Source organism: Aricia agestis, chromosome 18, assembly GCF_905147365.1.
Source record: "Aricia agestis chromosome 18, ilAriAges1.1, whole genome shotgun sequence".
Lineage (NCBI taxonomy): Eukaryota > Metazoa > Arthropoda > Insecta > Lepidoptera > Lycaenidae > Aricia > Aricia agestis.
This window is the reverse complement of record NC_056423.1, coordinates 5702956-5724055: the sequence shown is the minus strand read 5'-3', so window position 1 is coordinate 5724055 and position 21100 is coordinate 5702956. Positions and strand designations below refer to the sequence as shown.

Below are 21100 nucleotides of genomic sequence, written 5' to 3'. Positions count from 1 at the left end.
TTACAAAGTTTTTAATTGATTAAATACGTATCTAGTTTTATGAATGAAATGTTTATTCAATTTTACGACCATTCGTTCTATTTCGCTCACTCATATTTACGTTGGTGTGACGTCACTAACGTTATCGTGTCGAGGTCTCGATACTATTTCGAAAGTGCTTCGTGCTTCCAACTTAAGTTGTCTAACGTTTTCGTATCGACAACTCGATACGCTTGCGATACGAAACTTACAATTGTTCGTGCTAGGCGTACTGGATGGTTCCGTATGTCTGAACCAGGTATAAATTAGGGTTAGGTTATTTCTGTCATATTTATTATTTATTCCCAAATTTGAAATTATACTACAAGTTGAAAAAAGAACACATTATAAAATTCTAAGTATTTAAAATTGGTATTTTACAATACTCTTACCATTTGTGGCCCTCGCACGCGGCGAAGTCTTCATTTGGCGTGTAGTTTTTGGACAGTCTGTTGATGGAGTAGTTCGTTAAATGCATGTAGCGGTCGTTCAGAGATGACAACTCATCGTTGTATTTCACTGAAAATTAGATAAAGATAATGTTATACACCATTAATTTTAACAACATTACAAGTTAATTATATTGGCCGTTCTGCGTGCAAGTGTACGTATGCGTACGCAAGAGTGCGTGCGCATAATTTCGATATCAATATAACAACAACTGATATAACCGTGTATGTGCGTGTATTGTGTATGCTTAAATTAAATTCAAGCTGACGTGTAAGTACATATCTTTTACTGATGGAAGGTTTCCATATTTGTTGGCAAACCCCTGTTGTTGCGGTGGGTAGATTGTGCCCGTAAGTAAGCCTTTAAGGGAGGATTTAGTGGGTAATTACTCGGAGAGTCCCACATACCCCGACCGATATCTTTAATCTGCCGGGGATGCGCATAGCGTTTCCCCATATTGAAATATAAAAACAGGCAAAACCCTGTTAAAAAAAGTAAAAAGTAAAAACTTCTAAACTCTTTTTAACTTACCTGACGCAAACCTCGCCAGACCGTCGTGATACAGGTATATCCGGAGCGGATGGACTGATGTAACCAGCACATACAACCTAAGGTCAAACTTGCTGCCGTTTATGAGGTAGGGGCGACTGACATATCGCTGGACTACCACTGGCCTCTTCTTGGGTATCTGGGCCCAACGGGACACCACTTTAATGCCGGTGCCTCGGGCTGACGCGGGCTGAAATAATAATGATGAGAAAATATAGTTTAAAAGTTGGTTAAAGTCTTGACAAAGAGGGTATGGTCATATATTTGCTGAAATAGAATTAATATTAATAAAAAACAAAAGTAGAAAGATATTATGCATAGTATCTTATTATTTTTGCCTCCATTGTCTAGACCAGCCTTTCCCAAAGTGGCGCGGATAACTTTATTTTATTTTTAGTATTTGTTGTTATAGCGGCAACAAAAATAATCTGTGAAAAATTCAGAAGTCTAGCTATAGCGGTTTTTGAGATACAGCCTGGAGACAGACGGACAGACATCGAAGTCTCAGTAATAGGGTCCCGTTTTTACCATTTGGGTACGGAATCCTAAAAATGGGGGCGTTGTGAGAGGTTGTGAGAGGATTGTGAGAGGCTTGGTGGGTTATTTGTAATTTCATTTCATCTGGATGCATTTTAAATTAAATGCATCTATTCCCTCACATCGACAAAAACTACTAATTTAGCATTTTTTTTTTTTTTCTGCGGCAAAAGCCCCATAATTTAAATAAAGATAAGAAAGTAGGTTGATCTCTCACCAGTCGAGTCAGTACATTTAGGGAGATCGCAGACGACAGACTTTTTGTGCGATCGAGTCTGCGGCGCCCATACAGTGAGGCATGGCGCGGCGATGCCGACTGTATGGGCGCCGCAGACTCGATCGCACAAAAAGTCTGTCGTCTGCGATCTCCCTTACTCACCGGTTTTATAATCCACCTCTCATCATTTGCCACATGTTTCTCCCATTCATGTTTCAATATCTTCATATCATGAGGCAGGACGTACGTTTTGGGCATAATCCCGAACTCACTGACACCATATTTAGCTGATAGCTTCTGAAGATTCCTCCATAGCCTGTCCTTTCTGCCGATTTGGAAAGTGCCAGGAAAATGGTTCATCTTCTGCCCCTCTTTGATCGCTCTGAACATTAGGGATTTCATGTGCTTCCCCCATATGCCGATCCAGTCTAACGTTTCTGAAAATATAAACATTTTATGGAAATAATTTATCTTACATTTTTAAACTAGCAATTCTTGTATATATATAATTGGAATCTATATAACTGGAATCTCGGAATCGGCTCCAACGATTTTCATGAAATTTAGTATATAGGAGGTTTCGGGGGCGATAAATCGATCTAGCTAGGAATCATTTTTAGAAAATGTCATTTTATTCATGTTTTATCGAATACCGAGCAAAGCTCATCATACGGGCTGCCCGAGAAATTATGTAAGTGAGTCACTAGTTTCTTAGCAGACAGAAGCATAAAGGTCGTAGTTGACGGCGAATGCTCGGAAACTCAGTCTATAATGCTGTCAGAAATGCTGGTGTCCCTCAGGGATGTGTGCTGTCGCCTACTCTATTCATACTGCATATCAATGACATGTTACAAACCAACGGCATTCATTGCTATGCGGATGATAGTACAGGTGATGCTGCGGCTCCCCTAATATTTCTCGGCAAAATGTCACTGAGTGTCGAAACGAACTTGTGTCTAAGGTGGAGAATTCATTGGAGAAGGTCTCTGAATGGGGTAGACGTAACTTAGTCCAATTCAACCCCACCAAGACACAAGTCTGCGCGTTCACCACTAAAAAGTCACCAATGGTCGTTTATCCTCGTTTCGAGGGCACATCTTTAACCATCTCCCCTAGCATTGAGATACTTGGCGTCAACATATCGAGCGAAGTCCAGTTCCGATATCATCTTGAGGGTAAGGCCAAATTAGCCTCGAAGAAGCTTGGTATTCTTAACAGAGCGAGACAGTACTTCAGTCCGGACCAACGCCTACAACTCTACAAGGCGCAGGTTCGGCCTCATATGGAATATTGTTCTCATCTCTGGGCAGGGGCGCCAAAATACCAACTGCTCCCTCTGGATCGTATCCAACGAAGGGCTGTTCAAATTGTTGACTGCCATAGTGTTTCGAACAGCTTAGACCCCCTGGAATTACGCCGAGATGTAGCTTCACTCAGCATCCTCTATCGGTTGTATCACGGGGAGTGCTCTGAGGAATTGTTCGGAATCATACCACCTGCAACTTTTCGCTATCGTCCCACGCAAAAACATACCATCCTCATCACCTTGATGAGTGGCAGTCTTCCACAGAGCGTTTTTCGCATAACTTTCTGCCGCGCACTGTAAAACTCTGGAATGAACTGTCACCAGCAGTATTTCCGGACCGATACGACCTGCGTACCTTCAAGAAAAGAACGTATTCCCCCTTAAAAGGCCGGCAACGCACCTGCAACTCTTCTGATGTTGCGAGTGTCCATGGGCGACGGTAGTTGCTTACCATCAGGTGACCCGTTTGCTCGTATTTAATTAAAAAAAAAAAAGCTCGGTCAAATAGCTAGTAGATACTTAATTTGGGAACATTAATTTGTCCTTTTCTATCAAGCAACGTTATTAACGAATCCGAAAAGGACAAACATTGTATGGCAATAATAGTCTATAAAATTTAACAGTCAATATACAGTGTAGATTTTTAATTAGTAATAGGTCTATTAAAAACCGATTAATTGCACCAACAAGGCCACTGACCTCTATATACATTCATATATACCTATTATAGTATTTCAAAACATCGCTTAAAATCAGAACAATATAATTGGTCGCTGTTGTGTACCCTCACCAAAAAAAATGTTGAGTTATGAATGTAGTCTTATATCTAAAGAACATGACAACTATGCATAACTCAATACGTATTTTTTCTATGGGATGATACACAAGTGCTTAATACTTCGATCGCAGATTCCAGGAAATGCTGCAGCATCCAATTATATTTCGTAAACAATGTCATCAGCCCTTAAGCACTAAAATTCATTTTGTTAAATTGGTTGTTAAATTAAATAAATCCAATTACCTTCTTGTGGACATTCTGCTGTATCACATTCACTCTTGATTAATCTAAAGCCTGAATTAGTTAGCGTTTTCTTCACAACTATCGGCGTTATGGTGGTGAGTTTCCACTTGAGGTGTTTTTGTATGGCTGGGGGGATTTTGAGGGGGGAAGTCTCGTCGTGTCGGACGAATTTTAAATATGGCGGCACCCGCGGGAACAGTGACGGTCGTGTACAGCTAGCTATCGAGTCGGGCAGAGTGTCTGTAAAGATTAAGATATCATTAAGTATGTTAAGCTAATTCACTAGATTCTCACAGTCTGTGAAAAAAGTGAAGAAATTAAAAAGTGGCAACATCGTAGTGTCATCCCTTTCAAATCAATCTCCGAAAAAAGGGATGACACTACTATGTTGCCACTTTTTAATTTCTTCACATTATTGACGGACTGCAAGTTCAGATTCATTTTGATCTCAATGTTAACAAATAAAGTGACTATAATGCTATTAAGATTTAAGATGTCACTTAGCCAGCAGTCAGCACGCAATAAAGAATGACATATTATTTTTTAAGTTTAAAATTTTGTTAATGTTCAGATCAAAATGAAGATATGTTGTATAACATAAAATTCAATATTTTCTAACATTATAATACCTAATATTTAGTAATACAAGCCCAAAAAATAGTATTTACTTAATAAAACACTCGTCTAGCTTTGAGGTTCTCTAGCATTGATACCTAGAACACCTATCATCATATAAATTGCAATTTCACAAAGACTCGTGAAGGAACCTTGAAGTTGTCAAATGTGTGTTTTGTATACAAAAAACACATTTGACAACTTGACGCAACTTGACGCTCCGTCACTGACGCGTAGGTTTGTTCTAAACTTTAATGTTAACAGTAGTCTACCGATTTTGACATTTTAATCCAACATGTTTGATAGGTTCCACACAGGCAGTGGCGTGACAATAGAGTGGCAGCATCATGGGCTGCGACTCAAGAGGGCCCCGGCCAAGCCAAGCTCAGAAATATTTTTATACATTGATTTTAACTGTTTTATTAACGTGTCAATTTTTACTAATGTGACCCATCAATTTGCCACGGGCCTTTGCCACGGGCCCCAGATGGTATTATTGCCACTGCACACAGGACTATATAGATGTTAGATTAAAATAGCAAAATGGAGGTACAGAGCCAAATATTTGACTACAATAATAACATAATCCTCCACGAATGCAGGAAATAATTACATGTCATATTATCTCAAATTTATTAAACAAACACCAACGCTCGGCCATTATCGCCCTCAACTAAAGCTACAAAATAGATAATACTGAAATAATTTCAAACTAAAACGCAATTGCAAAGGAAAATGACATTTAAAATGATTTATTAACCTTTGGTGGTCGGTCCGGATTTGTGTAAGCTTATATAATGCATCGCTTCTATAAGATCTTTATCGCTATTTATTTTACCTGTAAATTAGTTTTGTGCTTTAGAATTTGTATAATGTAAGTTTGGTTGCCATATAGAAAGAATTTAAAAATCCTAATGCATCTAGTGATTAGTTTGTTCTGAGAGCGAAACAAGTAGCGTTATAGGCTTCATCCAAAATTTCACTCAATCTAGGGACCAGGCTTTAGATATGAATACATAAAGTGAAATGTAATAAGTACAAAACACTTTTTCTTACAACGATAAATAGATGAAGAGAAAGGAACTATGAATATTTATGTATTTAATCATTTTTGCATTAATAACCTTTGTATGATTATTATCTTCAATAATTATTATTGTTGATATGATAGCTTCATTACTTGAGCCAATATTCAAGTTAAAGGTGGCACTTCACATGGCTATTTGTATTTGCGTATTTGATGTATTCACCAAACAATCACCATGTGTAGACGGTATGTTTGACAAAGTATTGGCCTTATTTGCCTATTTGACAAATATGACCAATACCAAATATACACGTATCCGTACCTTTGTCGGTTTTTGACCCACATCAAAAGAGTCAAATAGGCAAGTAAACAAAACCAAGTAAAAGTTTGGTATTTGACGTCCATGTGTGGAAAGCCGTATTCGCCTTTATTTGCTTGTTTGTGTAATACGTCAATAATTTTGCAAATGCAACAAATAGCCAATAGCAAATACAAATAGCCAGTTGAAGTGCCAGCATAAGAAGTTAGAAAATTAATTCGAAATCCTAAATTCAAAAATTTAAAAACAATACCGGTCGATAAAGATTCAAATAAAAAAATAACGGACATTTTAAAATACCTTTTTGAATATTCTTCTTGGGCGACACTATGGTTCCGTTGAGTTTAGTAGTGATTTTGTTGACGCAGTCCGTCCGGGGTTTGTCCGATGTGTCTGTGTGTATGTCTGTCTCTGTGTCCATCTGCCAACTGTCTACGTCCGGCGACGGAGAGCGGCTGTTGTAACTGAAAATGCATAATAAATTAACACCATCCATCCATTATATCCAGAGGTTCTCAAAGTAGGTTCACAAACCTAGGGGGTCACGAAGTATGGACAATACATATTACCAAGCGGTTAGAAATGCACATCATAAATTAAAGAAAATAGACATAACCTACTAGCTGTTGCCCGCGACTTCGTCCGCGTGGACTTGGTTTATAGCGCGCGATGTCAACAAAATTGTTGTCTTTAAAAGCTTTTTAAAACCCTAGTACCCCTTAAATCAAAATACCCAAAAACAGCTGTGCAGTGTGCACATCATATTTCATTATTTTGAATTAAACTTTATTTATGCGTAAAACTTATTTAGCCATTACACAACTTTACCTATAAACTTTAATTTATTATTGATAGGTTTATGGTTACGTCACTGCATAGATAAAGTACTGAGTAGTGAGTTATATAAAAGCGTGTAAAATAATCTAAAGAATCGAAAAACGTAACTTGAGATGGTACCACCTCCTAGAAACACGTAAGAGCAAGCGAAAGTGCGATGTACACGACTCTTAGCGCCATCTGTTATTAATTTTTGAAACTTACTTAATTTGAACAAATTTACGCATTTTCACCCAATTACAACCCCTTTTTCCAGTTAAAAAGTAGCCTATGTCCTTTCTCAGGCTTTAGAGTTTAGACTATCAGCTGTGTACAAAATTTCATTACAATCGGTTCAGTAGTTTTGGCGTGAAAGCGAGACAGAAAGGCAGACAGACAGAGATACTTTCGGATTTATAATATTAGTATAGATAAGGGAATACAAATGCACAATGGATATAATATACATATTACATAAGTATTATTATTATTTTTAAATTGCACAAAATATGCAATGCAATGCTTGGTAGCTATTCGGAATTCGGTCAAAATAATGGTCACGAAACCATCCCTTATATTGTTCCAAAAAACAAAAGTTTGATAAAAGTGATCGATGTTATCTTAAAAATTTAGGAACCTCTGGTTTGAAAAATTTAGGAACAATATTGTCCTTGTGAATGTGGAAACCGATGATAGAACAAACGTAAACATTTGTTCTATCATCGGTTTCCAAGCTTAACACCCACACGGCGTTATTTCGGCGCTTTTATCGCTTTCACAATGTTGCTCTTCATAGTGTAGCAACTAATAAGTTTAGAAAAGTATAACCCGACTACGTAAAAATACAAAATGTTGGAAAAAAATAGCCTATGTAACTTTCAACATCATTAGTCATTACTCATTAGTCATTACTAATGTATTGATACCTAATTTGTTGAAATCGGACCAGTAGGACCAGTAAGGTTATTAATTATTATTTATTTATCAGGGTTCTGTACCCAAAGGGTAAAAACGGGACCGACGGGACTGTCCGTCTGTCTGTCTCCAGGCTGTATCTCAAGAACCGCTATAGCTAGACTTCTGAAATTTTCACAGATTGTGTGTATCTGTTGCCGCTATAACAACAAATACTGAAAACAAAATAAAATTTAAATTTATATTTTTCGGCCTTTTTCGCTCTATGTCAATAATAGCATGAGGTAGGCACTTGAATTTTTGTCACATTCTTTTGTTATATGTGTACTTTAATATTTAATAATAATACTAAAATAAAATAAAAAATTAAGAGCGGCATACAAAAAATACAATTTTTGTCCTATTTTTGCTATATAACGGTACGAAACCCTTTGTGCGCGAGTCAAACTCGCACTTGGCCGATTATTTTTAATAGTTTAGCCGCTACATAAGCTGTAAAATCATTAACCTTCCTTTTGGCTTTGAAGTAGGTAAAAAAGGAAATTATGGTAATTTTCTTTATATCGTACCATATCTGGCTAACCTTTGAACAGAGAAGTATAGAACGGATTGAGCTGATAACTATCGCGTTATTTGTAAAGATCAGCTAAGAAAAGATAATACTATTGTAGAGGCTATAGTCAACTGAACGAAGCAATAGTATAAAGTTATATTTTACTAGAAAACTTTATCGCGCGGAAATCTTTAAATTTTCCGGAATAAAAAATATCCTATGTCCTTTCCCGGGAGTATACCATACCAAATTTCAGCAAAATCGGTTCAGTGGTTTGGGCGTGAAGAGGTTACAGAAATATAGACTATCACATTTATAATATTAGTATGTATGGATGTATTGAATATTAATACAAGTTAAATTTAAATCGATTTATACATAAAAGACTATGGGGATGAACGTTTATCTCGAGTGGCCACTTTCGTCGAACAGAAATAGCATAAGCAGTTGCATTGTATCGATGATTGTTTCCGAGCGTCTAGCGAACAGATTGAAACGAAATTATTCTTTTGTGTGTCATTTATAACTTTACTAAAGATCCCAAGAAGTAGTAGTTAAGAGAAGTATATCTTATTTTTACTTCTTTCTCGGCATGGGCCACTAGTAAGTACGAGTGTGTAGGGGGAAAAAAATATCTACCTAATAATATATATATATATATATATATATATATATATATATATATATATATATATATATATATATATATATATATATATATATATATATATATATATATATATAATTTCCCAAATACATATATATATATATGTATTTGGGAAATTTCTATATTAAAATGTAATAATTTTTTAATAAAACGTACCAAACATTTGACAAAAATAATCTTATAAGTTATAACTACTTTGGGAAACACTGACCGATCATAAAGGTTGATACTCACTCGTCAATCTCTCCATCTATAACGCTCTGGTTGACGGTCTTCATGACTTTGACCTTGGGCTTGGGTTTCTTTTTGGGTTTGGGCTTCGTCTGCGCCAGCCCCGAGTTGATCGGCCGAACGGGGTGCGAGTCCTTGTGGGGTGACTGAAAAAAAAAAGAAACTTGCGTAAAAAAATCTTCGGGACTAATAACCTCCTTTTCTACAGTGGGATAAAAATATTCTACGGTATAAATGGTCTTTTTGATTTGAAAGATGTGGTCGCGAGCCACACATTATTAAAAGTTACGTATAACGACATAATATGGTACCGAAATCAGTGATTTGTAATTTTTATGTAATAAGTGAATTTACAAAATATTGACTATAATTAGCCTATACTAGAAACTTTAGACAAGCGTATTCGGGAATAGGATAAAGCTACTACAACCACAGATCCTATTAACCATAACAATCAAAATATCAGCTTAAGTACTACAAAGAATGTACTATGCGCACATAAGAGAAAGATAAGACGATAAAACACTAGCCAATAGTGCGTGAGATGATCAAAAATTGTAAACAGTTACTCATCATATTGTTTACTGTAAGTTTGTTATCATATCATCACCTACGCTTTCAATAGCACAGACTACAGTATATACCTAAATCTATATGTATATATAAAAATGGATTTTCAATTGTGTTAGTAACGCTAAAACTCGAAAACGGCTGAACGGATTGGGTTAATTTTAGTTTTAAAATATTCGTAAAAGTCCAGGGAAGGTTTTAAAGTGACACGAAGTTCACTGGGACAGCTAGTATATTATAGTTTAAACGAGAAATTCTATTATAGGGTATTTTTAATGATATTTTTTTAGTAAACCGGCTTAAAAAAATATAATGGAGTTTTAGTTCCTTCAAAATCGAGCTCACGACTCCATGGATTTTTTGCTATCACAGTTTGAATTTTGCCCCCTTTTTAAAAATTCACCCTGCGTAATCGGTTTGTCTGCAATGGCAAGTTTTTTCATTGTGCGAGTAGGGTTAGACTTTAGAGAGAGGTAAAACTATTTGGTACTTAGTTCTAATCCCTAGAGACCGCACATTTTTTACTCATTTAAGTTTTTTCCTGAAGTTGAGTTCTAACATAAAACGCTGTTCGTGTCGCGTTTCGTAGTGATTTGTGAATTAAAGCTTCTTATTAAGCGTTGCCAATATTGTCAATATGTCGAAATAATGATACTATGCCAATATATGAGAAGCGTATGTTACAATGTCAATATTTATTGCCTATTGGTAAATCTATTATCTACCTTAAGCTTTTACTACATTCAAACGATTTGCATTAAATTAATCAATGAAATGCTTGGATATCAACTTATTCTAATACTTATCAATTATAATAAAAAAATAGTACCTACCGAACTTTTTTTTTTATCCATAAAATGTAAATTAATTAAAACCTAGGTACCTATTACTGTTTTTTTTTTAATTTATCATAAGATTCATTTAAATGTTATCTACCACTTAGAATATCTGACAAAATATTTATAAATATTATTCGACCCCTTTCATAAAAAGGTAACTTATATTCAACATAATCCACGAATAGAACCGAGTTCTATCACGTGTAAAAACAGGTTAACCTGAAATTAGGTTAACGGGAATAGAACAAAAAAAATATACCAGCGTCACTCCGTAACCGATCACGCACACTTTTGCCACCATCACTGCACTTTCAACAAAAAAAAAGAAAAAAAAAAGAACCACTTAAAAATAAGTGGTCTTTAGATGTATTGTTGCGACGACGTACTCGCGAGTATTAATGCATCGTATTGACATTTCGTACAATTGGCATAGCGCCATAGCTGCAAAGGCCGAGGAAGCCGGGTCATGGGACAATATGGTACAGCAAGTGTGGGACGAGGTAAGTGTGAGAATGGCTTAAAAGTGGGACATTCCAGACTTCAGTCAGCACCTCAGCTTTAATTTTAGAGTTTACTAGAAAACTTTGTAAAACTGAAAACTAGTTTTTTGCGCGGGAAAAAATTTAATGTCCTAGGACCTAGGACCTAGAATGTCCAGCTGATTCTGGAGACTTTTTAAGTTTTTAAGTTGTTATTTAAATAACTAGTAATTCGCTCGTGTAGTTTTTTTTATCCAACTATACTAGGTAAGTACTGAAAATTTTAATTAAGTATTCCATTTCAGTTTAATAGTAGTAAATTATAGCTAACAACTTTCCAACAGCAACTCTACTATTGTGTAATGTTTTTAAACTGAATTGTCTTCGTTATTCCAAGTGCAAATTCTAGTTTTTCAAATCAAAGTTAAGCGCCCCAATACTATCGGAAAGTTGTTATACTCTACAATCTACATACATGACTCTACGAAAATCCAGAAAATAAATTAATACGCTATGACATAGCAATGGCGAGCCACACCGAGCCGAAGTCTGCCGAATGGATGTGAGATGACGTTAGACAAATGTTAGGTGTTTTTCGTTACGGAATTTCTATAAAGCCCGCGATAAAAGCTATGCAATAGTTCAACCTTTCAAGCCCCATAAGATCGCCGGTGATCGCGACAACAATATATTCCCAAGAATCCCCGATCGAAGAGTTAAAATGCACTTTCAGCTATTTCTCACCGGCATATTTCGCCTACCGCATTCTGCCGTCACGCGATATTTAAATTTGTGTTTGCGTCACGATTATGTTGTTACAACTGTACAAATAGTGTGACGTTGTAACATCAAAAACCGGCGGAAATAGTCGAATAGCTATGTTTACACTATGCGCTTTCATCTTCAATTTTCGTCATCTTCTTTCATTCAACTTTCGTTTTGGCGCATTCAATAATTGAATGCGTCAACGAACGTTTTGTAGTTTTGGATACGGTCAGAGGGCATGCGTCGCGGACATGCTTCACGTTCGCTGTTGACTGCGCTATAACGCAGGCCCTTGACGAACAAAAAAAGGCACAGTGTGGACAGCCGACAGAGCTAATGAGCCATGTGCGATCTATCCAGATTCCAGCATTATTATTATTTATGAATATAATATTGTCCTCATGTTACACTGAAATAGTTATCTTGGCGAACCCCCAGGGGGTCGCGACCAACAGGTTGAGAGCCACTGCCCTGAAGTATCATTACTTTTTTTACACTTGTATTTTTAAAGACATAAATATTATAATATAGAGTTGTTTATACTTTACGCTATATTACACACAGTGTCTATTTTTGGATGTGTAATGTGTATACTTCCTATTCATTGACGAATTTGAGTACGCGTGAAATTCCAACGCTTTACTCATAGTCTAATGTTAGATTGGTATTTAATTGCATAATGAGTAACGACTAACACATTCACACATTAATTGACTACTTAACTTTAATGACAACTTGACGAGTCCGTTAGAAAGTATAATATGGAGTTTTTATCAAAATCTTCCTCCAATCATTGGTATCTTATTAATTTTTAATACATATTATATCTCTGTCATTTCAGATCTAGAGAATGACGTGCTAAAAGGGTTTGTGTCCTTAAATAAATGGACTTGGAGACTGGAGTCCAATTTCACGACATGAATGAAGACAGCCGCACTTAAGTCTTATGGGCCTTCCCTACAGAGAATCCGCAATTTGCCGTATTTAGAGCCTCATAAACTCATAATTTGAAAGCTACAGAGTTATAATAAAAATACAGCAATAATCTTCAGTATCTCAACATTCCTTTCCACGTTTTATATTTTCTACTTTTGTTTATTATACTCGTGATATCAGCTTCCAAAGTTAATCCAATTTATTAAAATTCAAGCATACATTCAGCATCTCCATATAAGTATTTACAAATTACTTTTATTTGAAACACACGCCAATAGATCGACAATGTTATAAACTACATATTCCTCGTTTTAATTTTATTTAGGTTAATTTTGAACTAAGATAAGTAAAAAAAAATAGGGTTTTGGTGCGATCTCGGCAACGCGGCAAATGTATGGTCAAGTTTGTTTGCTCGGGGGACGGCCATAATATCGCACTCAAAGACATTTAATTATGATTAACTAATTATGATTAATGTAGTTTGACAGATAATGTATGCAGCTTATATAAAAATTTTCATTTAATTACAGTTAAATATATAATTCGTATCTGAGAACGGCGGATAGAGTGGTTTAATGATAACTTAAATTTACTGATGATTTTTACTGAAATAGTATGTACCTAATAAATAATAATAATATGTATAGTTTTTTTTTTTATTAAATAAGGGGGCAAACGAGCAAAACCTGATGGTAAGCAACTACCGTCGCCCATGGACACTCGCAACATCAGAAGAGCTGCAGGTGCGTTGCCGGCCTTTTAAGAGGGAATACGCTCTTTTCTTGAAGGTGTGCAGGTCGTATCGGTCCGGAAATACTGTTGGTGACAGTTCATTCCAGAGTTTTACAGTGCGCGGCAGAAAGTTACGCGAAAAACGCACTGTGGAAGACTGCCACTCATCAAGGTGATGAGGATGGTATGTTTTTCGCGTGGGACGATAGCGAAAAGTTGCAGGTGGTATGATTCCGAACAATTCGGTTCGGAAATACCAAAACGCAGTTGGTACCCTCCTGGGGTAACAAATTGTTTTTCAACTGCGGCATTTCTAGGGGGGTAGGGGATTGGGCCTCCGGTAAACTCACTCACTCGGCGAAACACAGCGCAAGCGCTGTTTCACGCCGGTTTTCTGTGAGGCCGTGGTATTTCTCTGGTCGAGCCGGCCCATTCGTGCCGAAGCATGGCTCTCCCACGTACAAACATATAGTACAGCCCAAAGAGCTCTAGCAAGTTACAGATGCCTCTATCATTCTCTTTCTAGCAATTTTACTCTTACCATACTAAAAATATCGTTCTAAAAAGAAAACAAGATTGCAAAAGTTATAAAAGTAATGAACATTTTATTATAAAAGTTGTGAAATCAATTCAAGAGCACGTGACTCGTCCTAGAACTCGTAGATGAGTCAAACGAAAAATTACCTGTGCTCCAGAAATAACTTGTAATAATTTACTCGAGTTATAAACACTATGGAATTTCAACCAGAATTATTAAAAACGATTGGATACAAGCCACAAATTTCTACTGCCATACTAATATTATAAATGCGAAAGTGTGTCTATCTGTTTGTCTGCCCAAACCGCTGAACCAATTTTGCTGAAATTTAGTATGGCTATGGACTATGGAGATACTTTGAGTCCCGACTCCTGGGAAAGGACAAAAGATACTTTTATCCCGGAAAAATGTAAGATACCCGCGCGATATACAAGTTTTGGCGCAACGGTTTTTTTTTTTTATGGCCCCTATCTGGGACCTCTTGTTCCCCCTTCAATGAGAAGGGACAATTTTACTTTATTACATTTGTATTATTTTTAACTTCTTATTTACTAACAATTTTTATTTCACATTATGTTATCTTATTTCTTATTTCTTTCTAGTATTTTTTTTTTTTATTAAATTTTTTATAACAGTTTCTTTTTCTGTACTTATATTTTATGTTACTATATTACATTTCTTTTACATTTTTATTACATACAATTTCTTTACGAGATTCATGGATCACATTTCAAATTTTCTTTTATTTTCGTTACTTAATTTACATGTATTTTATACTAAACTAGATGTCCCGCGCGGCTTCGCCCGCGTAAATTAGAAATTTTACAGAATCCGTAGGTACATTTTCCCATAAAAAATATTTCCCCCGTTTTTCCCACATTTTCCTGAGTTTCTTCTGTCGTATTAGTCTTAGAGTAATAATATAATATAACCTTCTCAATAAATGATGAGTCTTACTCGATAAATGATCTATCTAACACTGAGATAAGTTTTTAAATCGGACCTGTAGTTTCTGAGATTGACGCGTTCAAGTAAACATACTCTTCAGGTTTATAATATTAGGTAGATATAGATTTTTTTTAATTATCGCTTGACAAACTCGAGTCTCGATCTAAAAGACTATGATATGGTAGTGATGATGATGATGAAGAATGTAATTTGCATAGTAGCATATGCTTTCTGTTCTTAAAACAACGCCGAAACTCCCAAACTTGTATCTATAAAGAATCAGGAATTCTCTCAGCACCTTCCGAACCACAGTATACCAGGTATATCTCGGTGCAAAATCTTACTTGTTGGTAGCATATGCTTAGAATACTTCTCACGAAACCGAAGTCACCATATGTTTCCCTATAAGTTTTGAGGAGTTCCCTCGATTACTTATGGATCCTTCATCAGATCATCACTTTTCTGAATATAATACCAAATTGGGATGATACCCTATATACCAAAAGAAAAATTTTGAAAATCGGTTAACCAACGGCGGAGTAATCGTTGAATATAAGAAAACGAACATAACACCTCCCCCATTTTGAAAGTCGGTTAAAATTGTAGCCTATGTGTTATTTATTTAATATTTTAATCAGCACATGAATTGAATAACAAAATTTTTTTCAAATTAATCGTAGCACCATCTGTCAGGACAAACTAAAATTGAAATAGAATAATATTGAATGCGATGATAGCGCCGTCCGCCGGATCTAATGTAAAACATTCCAAAATCAACAACTCCTTATAAATAAGAAATTAATTGAAAAAACATTTTCCAGTAGACCAAACTGTAAATCTAAACCATTCTCGAATCTCCACGAACACACACAAAAAATTTCATCAAAATTGGCCAAGATAAGATAAATCCGTTCAGCCGTTCTCGAGTTTTAGCGAGACTAACGAACAGCAATTGATTTTTATATATATAGATTTATCTTTCGATTTCTATATAGTCTTATTAAAAAAATAATCGGACAGAGTAACAACTTAAGTTAGCTAAAATAAAAAAATAATCGGACAGAGTAACAACTGAAGTTAGCTAAAATTGTGTTTATTTATGTACTATGTATTTTGAGACTATGCAATTTTGTCGCGTTCGCGATTCACTTTCACTTTTGTTGAGTTTCAGAACGCGATATTAGGTCCTCCAACGCGCACGCGAATTTGAACTTTATGCAGCGGTAATAAATTACAAATTGACTCTCCATTTTATTTAGAAAACGTTTGTATGGGAAATAGAAAAATGCTGTTTTGAGGATTTTCCCGGCAATTATTCGAATTTTTCTCACCTTTTAAACCTTCCCTAGACCTCCACGAATAATTCAAGACCAAGATAAGATAAATCCGTTCAGCCGTTCTCGAGTTTTAGCGAGACTAACGAACAGCAATTGATTTTTATATATATAGATTACATTGATTATCATTTTTATTACATACAATTCCTTTACAACATTCATGGTTTTTATTTCAATTTTTTCTGTTATTTTCATTAATTAATTTACATATTTTTATATTAACTACATTCATTCACATTTTTATTATGTCTCTCATTTATATGGGATTTTCCAGTATGTTTTCAACATTTTTATTCATATAAGGTCTTACTTCTATAAATTTTAATTTAGTTATTTTCATCTTAGGTCAGTCAGCGCAACGGTTGCGGACTTCATCTAGTATAAATATCAATGCGAAAGTGTGTCTGTGTGTATGTCTGTTACCTCTTTACTCCTAAACCTCTAATACAATATTGATAAGATTTGTTACGAGGATCTTTCGGAAAAAATGTACGATTCCTGTGCCATAATCGAATGGACACACAATATAATTTCGTTCCACTTTTCCAAGGGCAATACTACTGTTTGTTTACATTATTACGAATAATTATTGTTCAGACTAAACATGTGTTGAAGAAACAATAACAAACACTAGATTCTCGCAACGCACAAAATATTTCGAATCCAACTTTAAAGGAGTGAGCACACTGAGACGGGCCGTGCCGGGGCTCAGCGTGCCGGGGCGCATCGCAAAAATCCGCCTCCATACAATTTGTATGGAAGCGGATGCGCGTATCGCACACTGTGCCGGGGCGCATCGGCGCGGATTTTGCTCGGCGGATTTCCGTCAATGCGACACGGCCCGACAAGACCCGCTGCGCCCCGGCAAGACCCGCTGCGCCCCGGCAACAGTGTGCTATAGCAAGCGACGCGCGGATGTGATGCGATGCGGCCCGGCAAGCCTCGGCTTAAAATCCGTCAAAGTGTTGGGCGCCACCCGCCCCGGCATGACACGCCCCGGCACAGTGAGCGTTAAAATCCGTCAATGCGATGCGACCCGACCCGGTAATAGTGTGCTATAGCGCATTTTGCGCTGCGCCCCGACCCGCCCCGGCACGCGCCGACAAAGTGGGCGCGAACCTTAAATCTACACATTGTTTGCACAGGCTCCCTTCCCGAACTTCTAACCGATTTTGATGAAATTTAACACTATTATTTGACAACTACTATTTCTGTCCGCGACTTCTTTACATGAAGAAAAAGCGATAGAAAACATCAGTTCTTTACTCTTATTTTTAAATTAATAATTAATTTCGGTAGCCCTCAAAGTTAATTTACATTTTATTATATACTATATTCTGTGGCTCAAGATGAAATTGGGAGCTCTTTACATTGTTAACAAGTCTCCAAATTGCTGATTTAGCTAGATAGACTTACCATGATATTATACTCATACTTAACGCTCTTATAGTTAAGCGGTGAAAAGTGAAAACACCATAAAATAAAAATATAATTAATAATAACTCCCACACCGGTTTCGGTGACGGTGGCCGGTTTCATTGAAACCAGGCCAGCTACGCAGGAGTAATTTTATAGTGCCCAAATATGTGCGCAGTACACAAGAGCACTCTCTATTCCTTTACTCTCATAACCCAGTGGGACGGAAGACCGACACGACTGGCGAGTGATCAGGCGCAGGACCGACTTTTTACATGCCCATCCGACGCATGGATCATCTTACTTGTCAGACAATCAGGTGATCAGCCTACATTGTCCTAACCAAACTTGGAAGTAACATGTTCCAACGCGGGAATCCAACCCACGACCTCCGAGTCAAGAGCCGCGCTCTAATACCACTAGACCACGGAGGCGAAAAAAAAAAAATTACACAACCGAATATAGAATCTACTTTATTGGAAGACGGTTAAAAAATATATAGTTTGATGATTATCATCGATTTAAATTTTAAAGTGGTGATCCAGTATAATTATATTATTATATTATGTATTATGCAGTGGCTGGTGTTCGGGCGTTTCTTCACTATCAACATGGCACGTCAATGTATCATCGAGATTATCATTCTTGTCAAAAGATGACTGACTATATTGACTTCTTGGAATTTTTTTGCTATAAAGCGCAACATGGATTTGTAAATAGGCCGCATAGGCCACGGCCTAGGGGCGGTAGAGTCGTGTAAACAGTAGAGTCCTAAGAGCCACAGCGTCCTAGGAGGCCGGCAGATTTCGTACATGGGGCGGCGAAAATGAAGTGGCCTACACTCATAAAAATGTAAATCCGGCACTGCTAAAGCGGGAATCAAACCCACGGAACTACAAAGTGAGAGCCAAGCTACTTCTGAACTACAGAGGCGTACTGACTGAGACAAATGTTACTAAACACTCATTTAAAACACAATTTTTCGTGCAATTTTTCCACTATATTAAGATACTAGCGACCCGCCCCGGCGTCTTACGGGTATATAAAATAGCCACTGAAAAAATGATTAAAATGGATAGCCTATGATCCTTCACGTGGTCTACTTCTTTTCTGTGCCAAATAACATAAAAATTGCTCCAGTAGTTCGCGAGATAAGCCCTTTCAAATAATTTCCCCCGTTTTTTCCACATTCTCCTATTAGTCTTAGCGTAATAAAATATAGCCTATAGCTTTCCTCAATATATGGGCTATCTAACACTGAAAAAATTTTTCATATCGCACCAGTAGTTCCTGAGATTAGCGCGTTCAAGTTAGCCCTTTCAAATAATTTTCCCCGTTTTTCCACATTTTCCTCTATTTCTTCGCTCCTATTAGTCTTAACGTGATAAAATATAGCCTATAGCCTTCCTCGATAAATGGGCTATCTAAAACTGAAAGAATCATCAAAATAGTTGCGTAGTTTTAAAGATTAAAGGGAACAAAGGGACATGAGGGAAGAAAAGCGACTTTGTTTTATAATATGTATAGATATAGATAGATTATTATAACTTAATATAGTGGAAAAAGTGCACAAAAAATTGTATTTTATTAGTGTTCAACATGAATTTCCACCAAGAACCGACAGTACAATCAATTACATAAATGTTACTGAAGCCAAAAAACAACACAAGAACGTACATGACACAATTTTCTAAACATTTTCTTCAGTGACGGCATCTTTGAAACTGGAAACGACACTTAAAACAGGTGGACGATGTATCAACTAATAAAATATATCGTCATTCGTCGCACACGAAAACATATTTTAAAAAATCCAGTTCCGCAAAGAAACGGCGACAAACAATCGCGAAATATTAAGGCCGGCTACATGCTTGCGATTGCTGCAATGTTTAAGTTTAGACTAGACTTTCTTTACCGTTGCTTGGAGCGCTGTTTACACAACTATTTACAGCACATACAAACAATACATTCTTAGCTGCGTAGTTTAAAATAATAATGAATAAACTTTTTTATAATATCCATAATACTGCCCCAATAAGAAGAAAGGGCGTAACTTCCATTTTTGGCCAAATAGAGTTATAATTTTATAAATTATAGTCTCTCTGTGATCTGTTAACTCTTCAGGCCCAAACCACTGAAACGATTTTACTGAAATTTGGTACAAAAACTCTTTTAATCCCAAGAAAGGACATACGATACTTTTTACCCAGAAAAAATATACGGTTCCCACGCAATAAACGAATTTTGGCGCAACGGAGTTGCGGCCGTCATCTAGTTACTAATACTAATAATAGACTAGCGTTAAGCGTAGTATACTTTCTTCTAAAAAATACTAACAAAAATATTGAAAAGTTACTTCCAAATACCAATCAAAGCTACGAGTTTAAAAAAACTTACTTGAAATTTTGAGCTTGATTTTGTTTTTGATTCCGATTTTTGAGTATCAAGACTGTAATAGCCACTTTTGCTCTCCTGTAAATGATTTTTCGTACAACAACGGATAAGTAAGATGAGTCCTCAACGTTTTAAGAACAGGCAACAATAATTAAGCAGTTTACAACAAAACAAAGTATTATTAGTAAATAGATCCTCAAGGGTCGCAGTGACGTCAGGGCTACAATGACTTGCCTTCAGAAAGGAATTGTATAGCGTGTGTATGGGTCAATTTATGCTAGCGTAGAGTCGAAGCGCATCGAAGCGAATTATTAAAACTGAATATAACAAATTCAACCTTATTCCTTAACTCCAAAGCGTTAAGAGGATACACCAGGGGCGAGAGAAATTGAAAATAGCTATTTGAAAATAAAATAGCTGTCTCACCAATCTCAAGTCTACCACCGCAGAGCGCGATAGAGACAACACGACAAAAGTTGTAATAAAAGAACAGAAAATCTTCGATTCGTTGTCCGCTGATGCCTTCTCCGAAACTTAACCGATTTAAGTACTTTTTTCATTAAGAATTAAAGCAAGGCTTGAGCTGTGTTCCTATGTTTTATTTTTTTTTGTATATTTTAGCCAGTTTTGTTTTCTGGGTGTTTGAACACCGAGGAAAATCTCACCATAATAGATATAGAATAAGAAAACATAGGGACATGCTAATAGTGGCCATAGATATTCAGGAAAAAAATCATAACTCTACCGGCATTATCCAGGGAGGAAACAGGGGACAGCGTTTGTATGGAAAAACGGCGGTGTGGACTCCTCTTAACGCACTTTATTACTTCCAAAATTTAAAACGGCGCGCGCATCCGCGCGAATTCGCGTCGATGCGCCCGACCAACGCTGATTGGCCTCGCAGA

The 21100-nt window shown here is 36.5% G+C and overlaps 1 protein-coding gene across 9 annotated transcripts in view; it reads right to left on the bottom strand.

Annotated features, from left to right (window-relative positions):
* Positions 1 to 21100, bottom strand: part of LOC121735749 (tubulin polyglutamylase TTLL4-like) — a 41581-nt gene that overhangs the window by 15598 nt on the left and 4883 nt on the right. For 6 of the 9 annotated variants that reach the window (XM_042126668.1, XM_042126670.1, XM_042126667.1 and 3 more), the window contains exons 4-11: positions 20199 to 20273; positions 9245 to 9387; positions 6360 to 6523; positions 5474 to 5551; positions 4099 to 4338; positions 1934 to 2208; positions 1000 to 1207; positions 411 to 537 (exon numbers count right to left, since the gene is read on the bottom strand). In XM_042126668.1, the coding sequence (XP_041982602.1) occupies positions 411 to 537; positions 1000 to 1207; positions 1934 to 2208; positions 4099 to 4338; positions 5474 to 5551; positions 6360 to 6523; positions 9245 to 9387; positions 20199 to 20273 (1310 nt within the window). Of the gene's footprint in view, positions 1 to 410; positions 538 to 999; positions 1208 to 1933; positions 2209 to 4098; positions 4339 to 5473; positions 5552 to 6359; positions 6524 to 9244; positions 9388 to 10909; positions 11047 to 20198; positions 20274 to 21100 lie in introns of those variants that run through there. The other 3 variants (XM_042126675.1, XM_042126671.1, XM_042126672.1) reach the window with 3 other exon arrangements.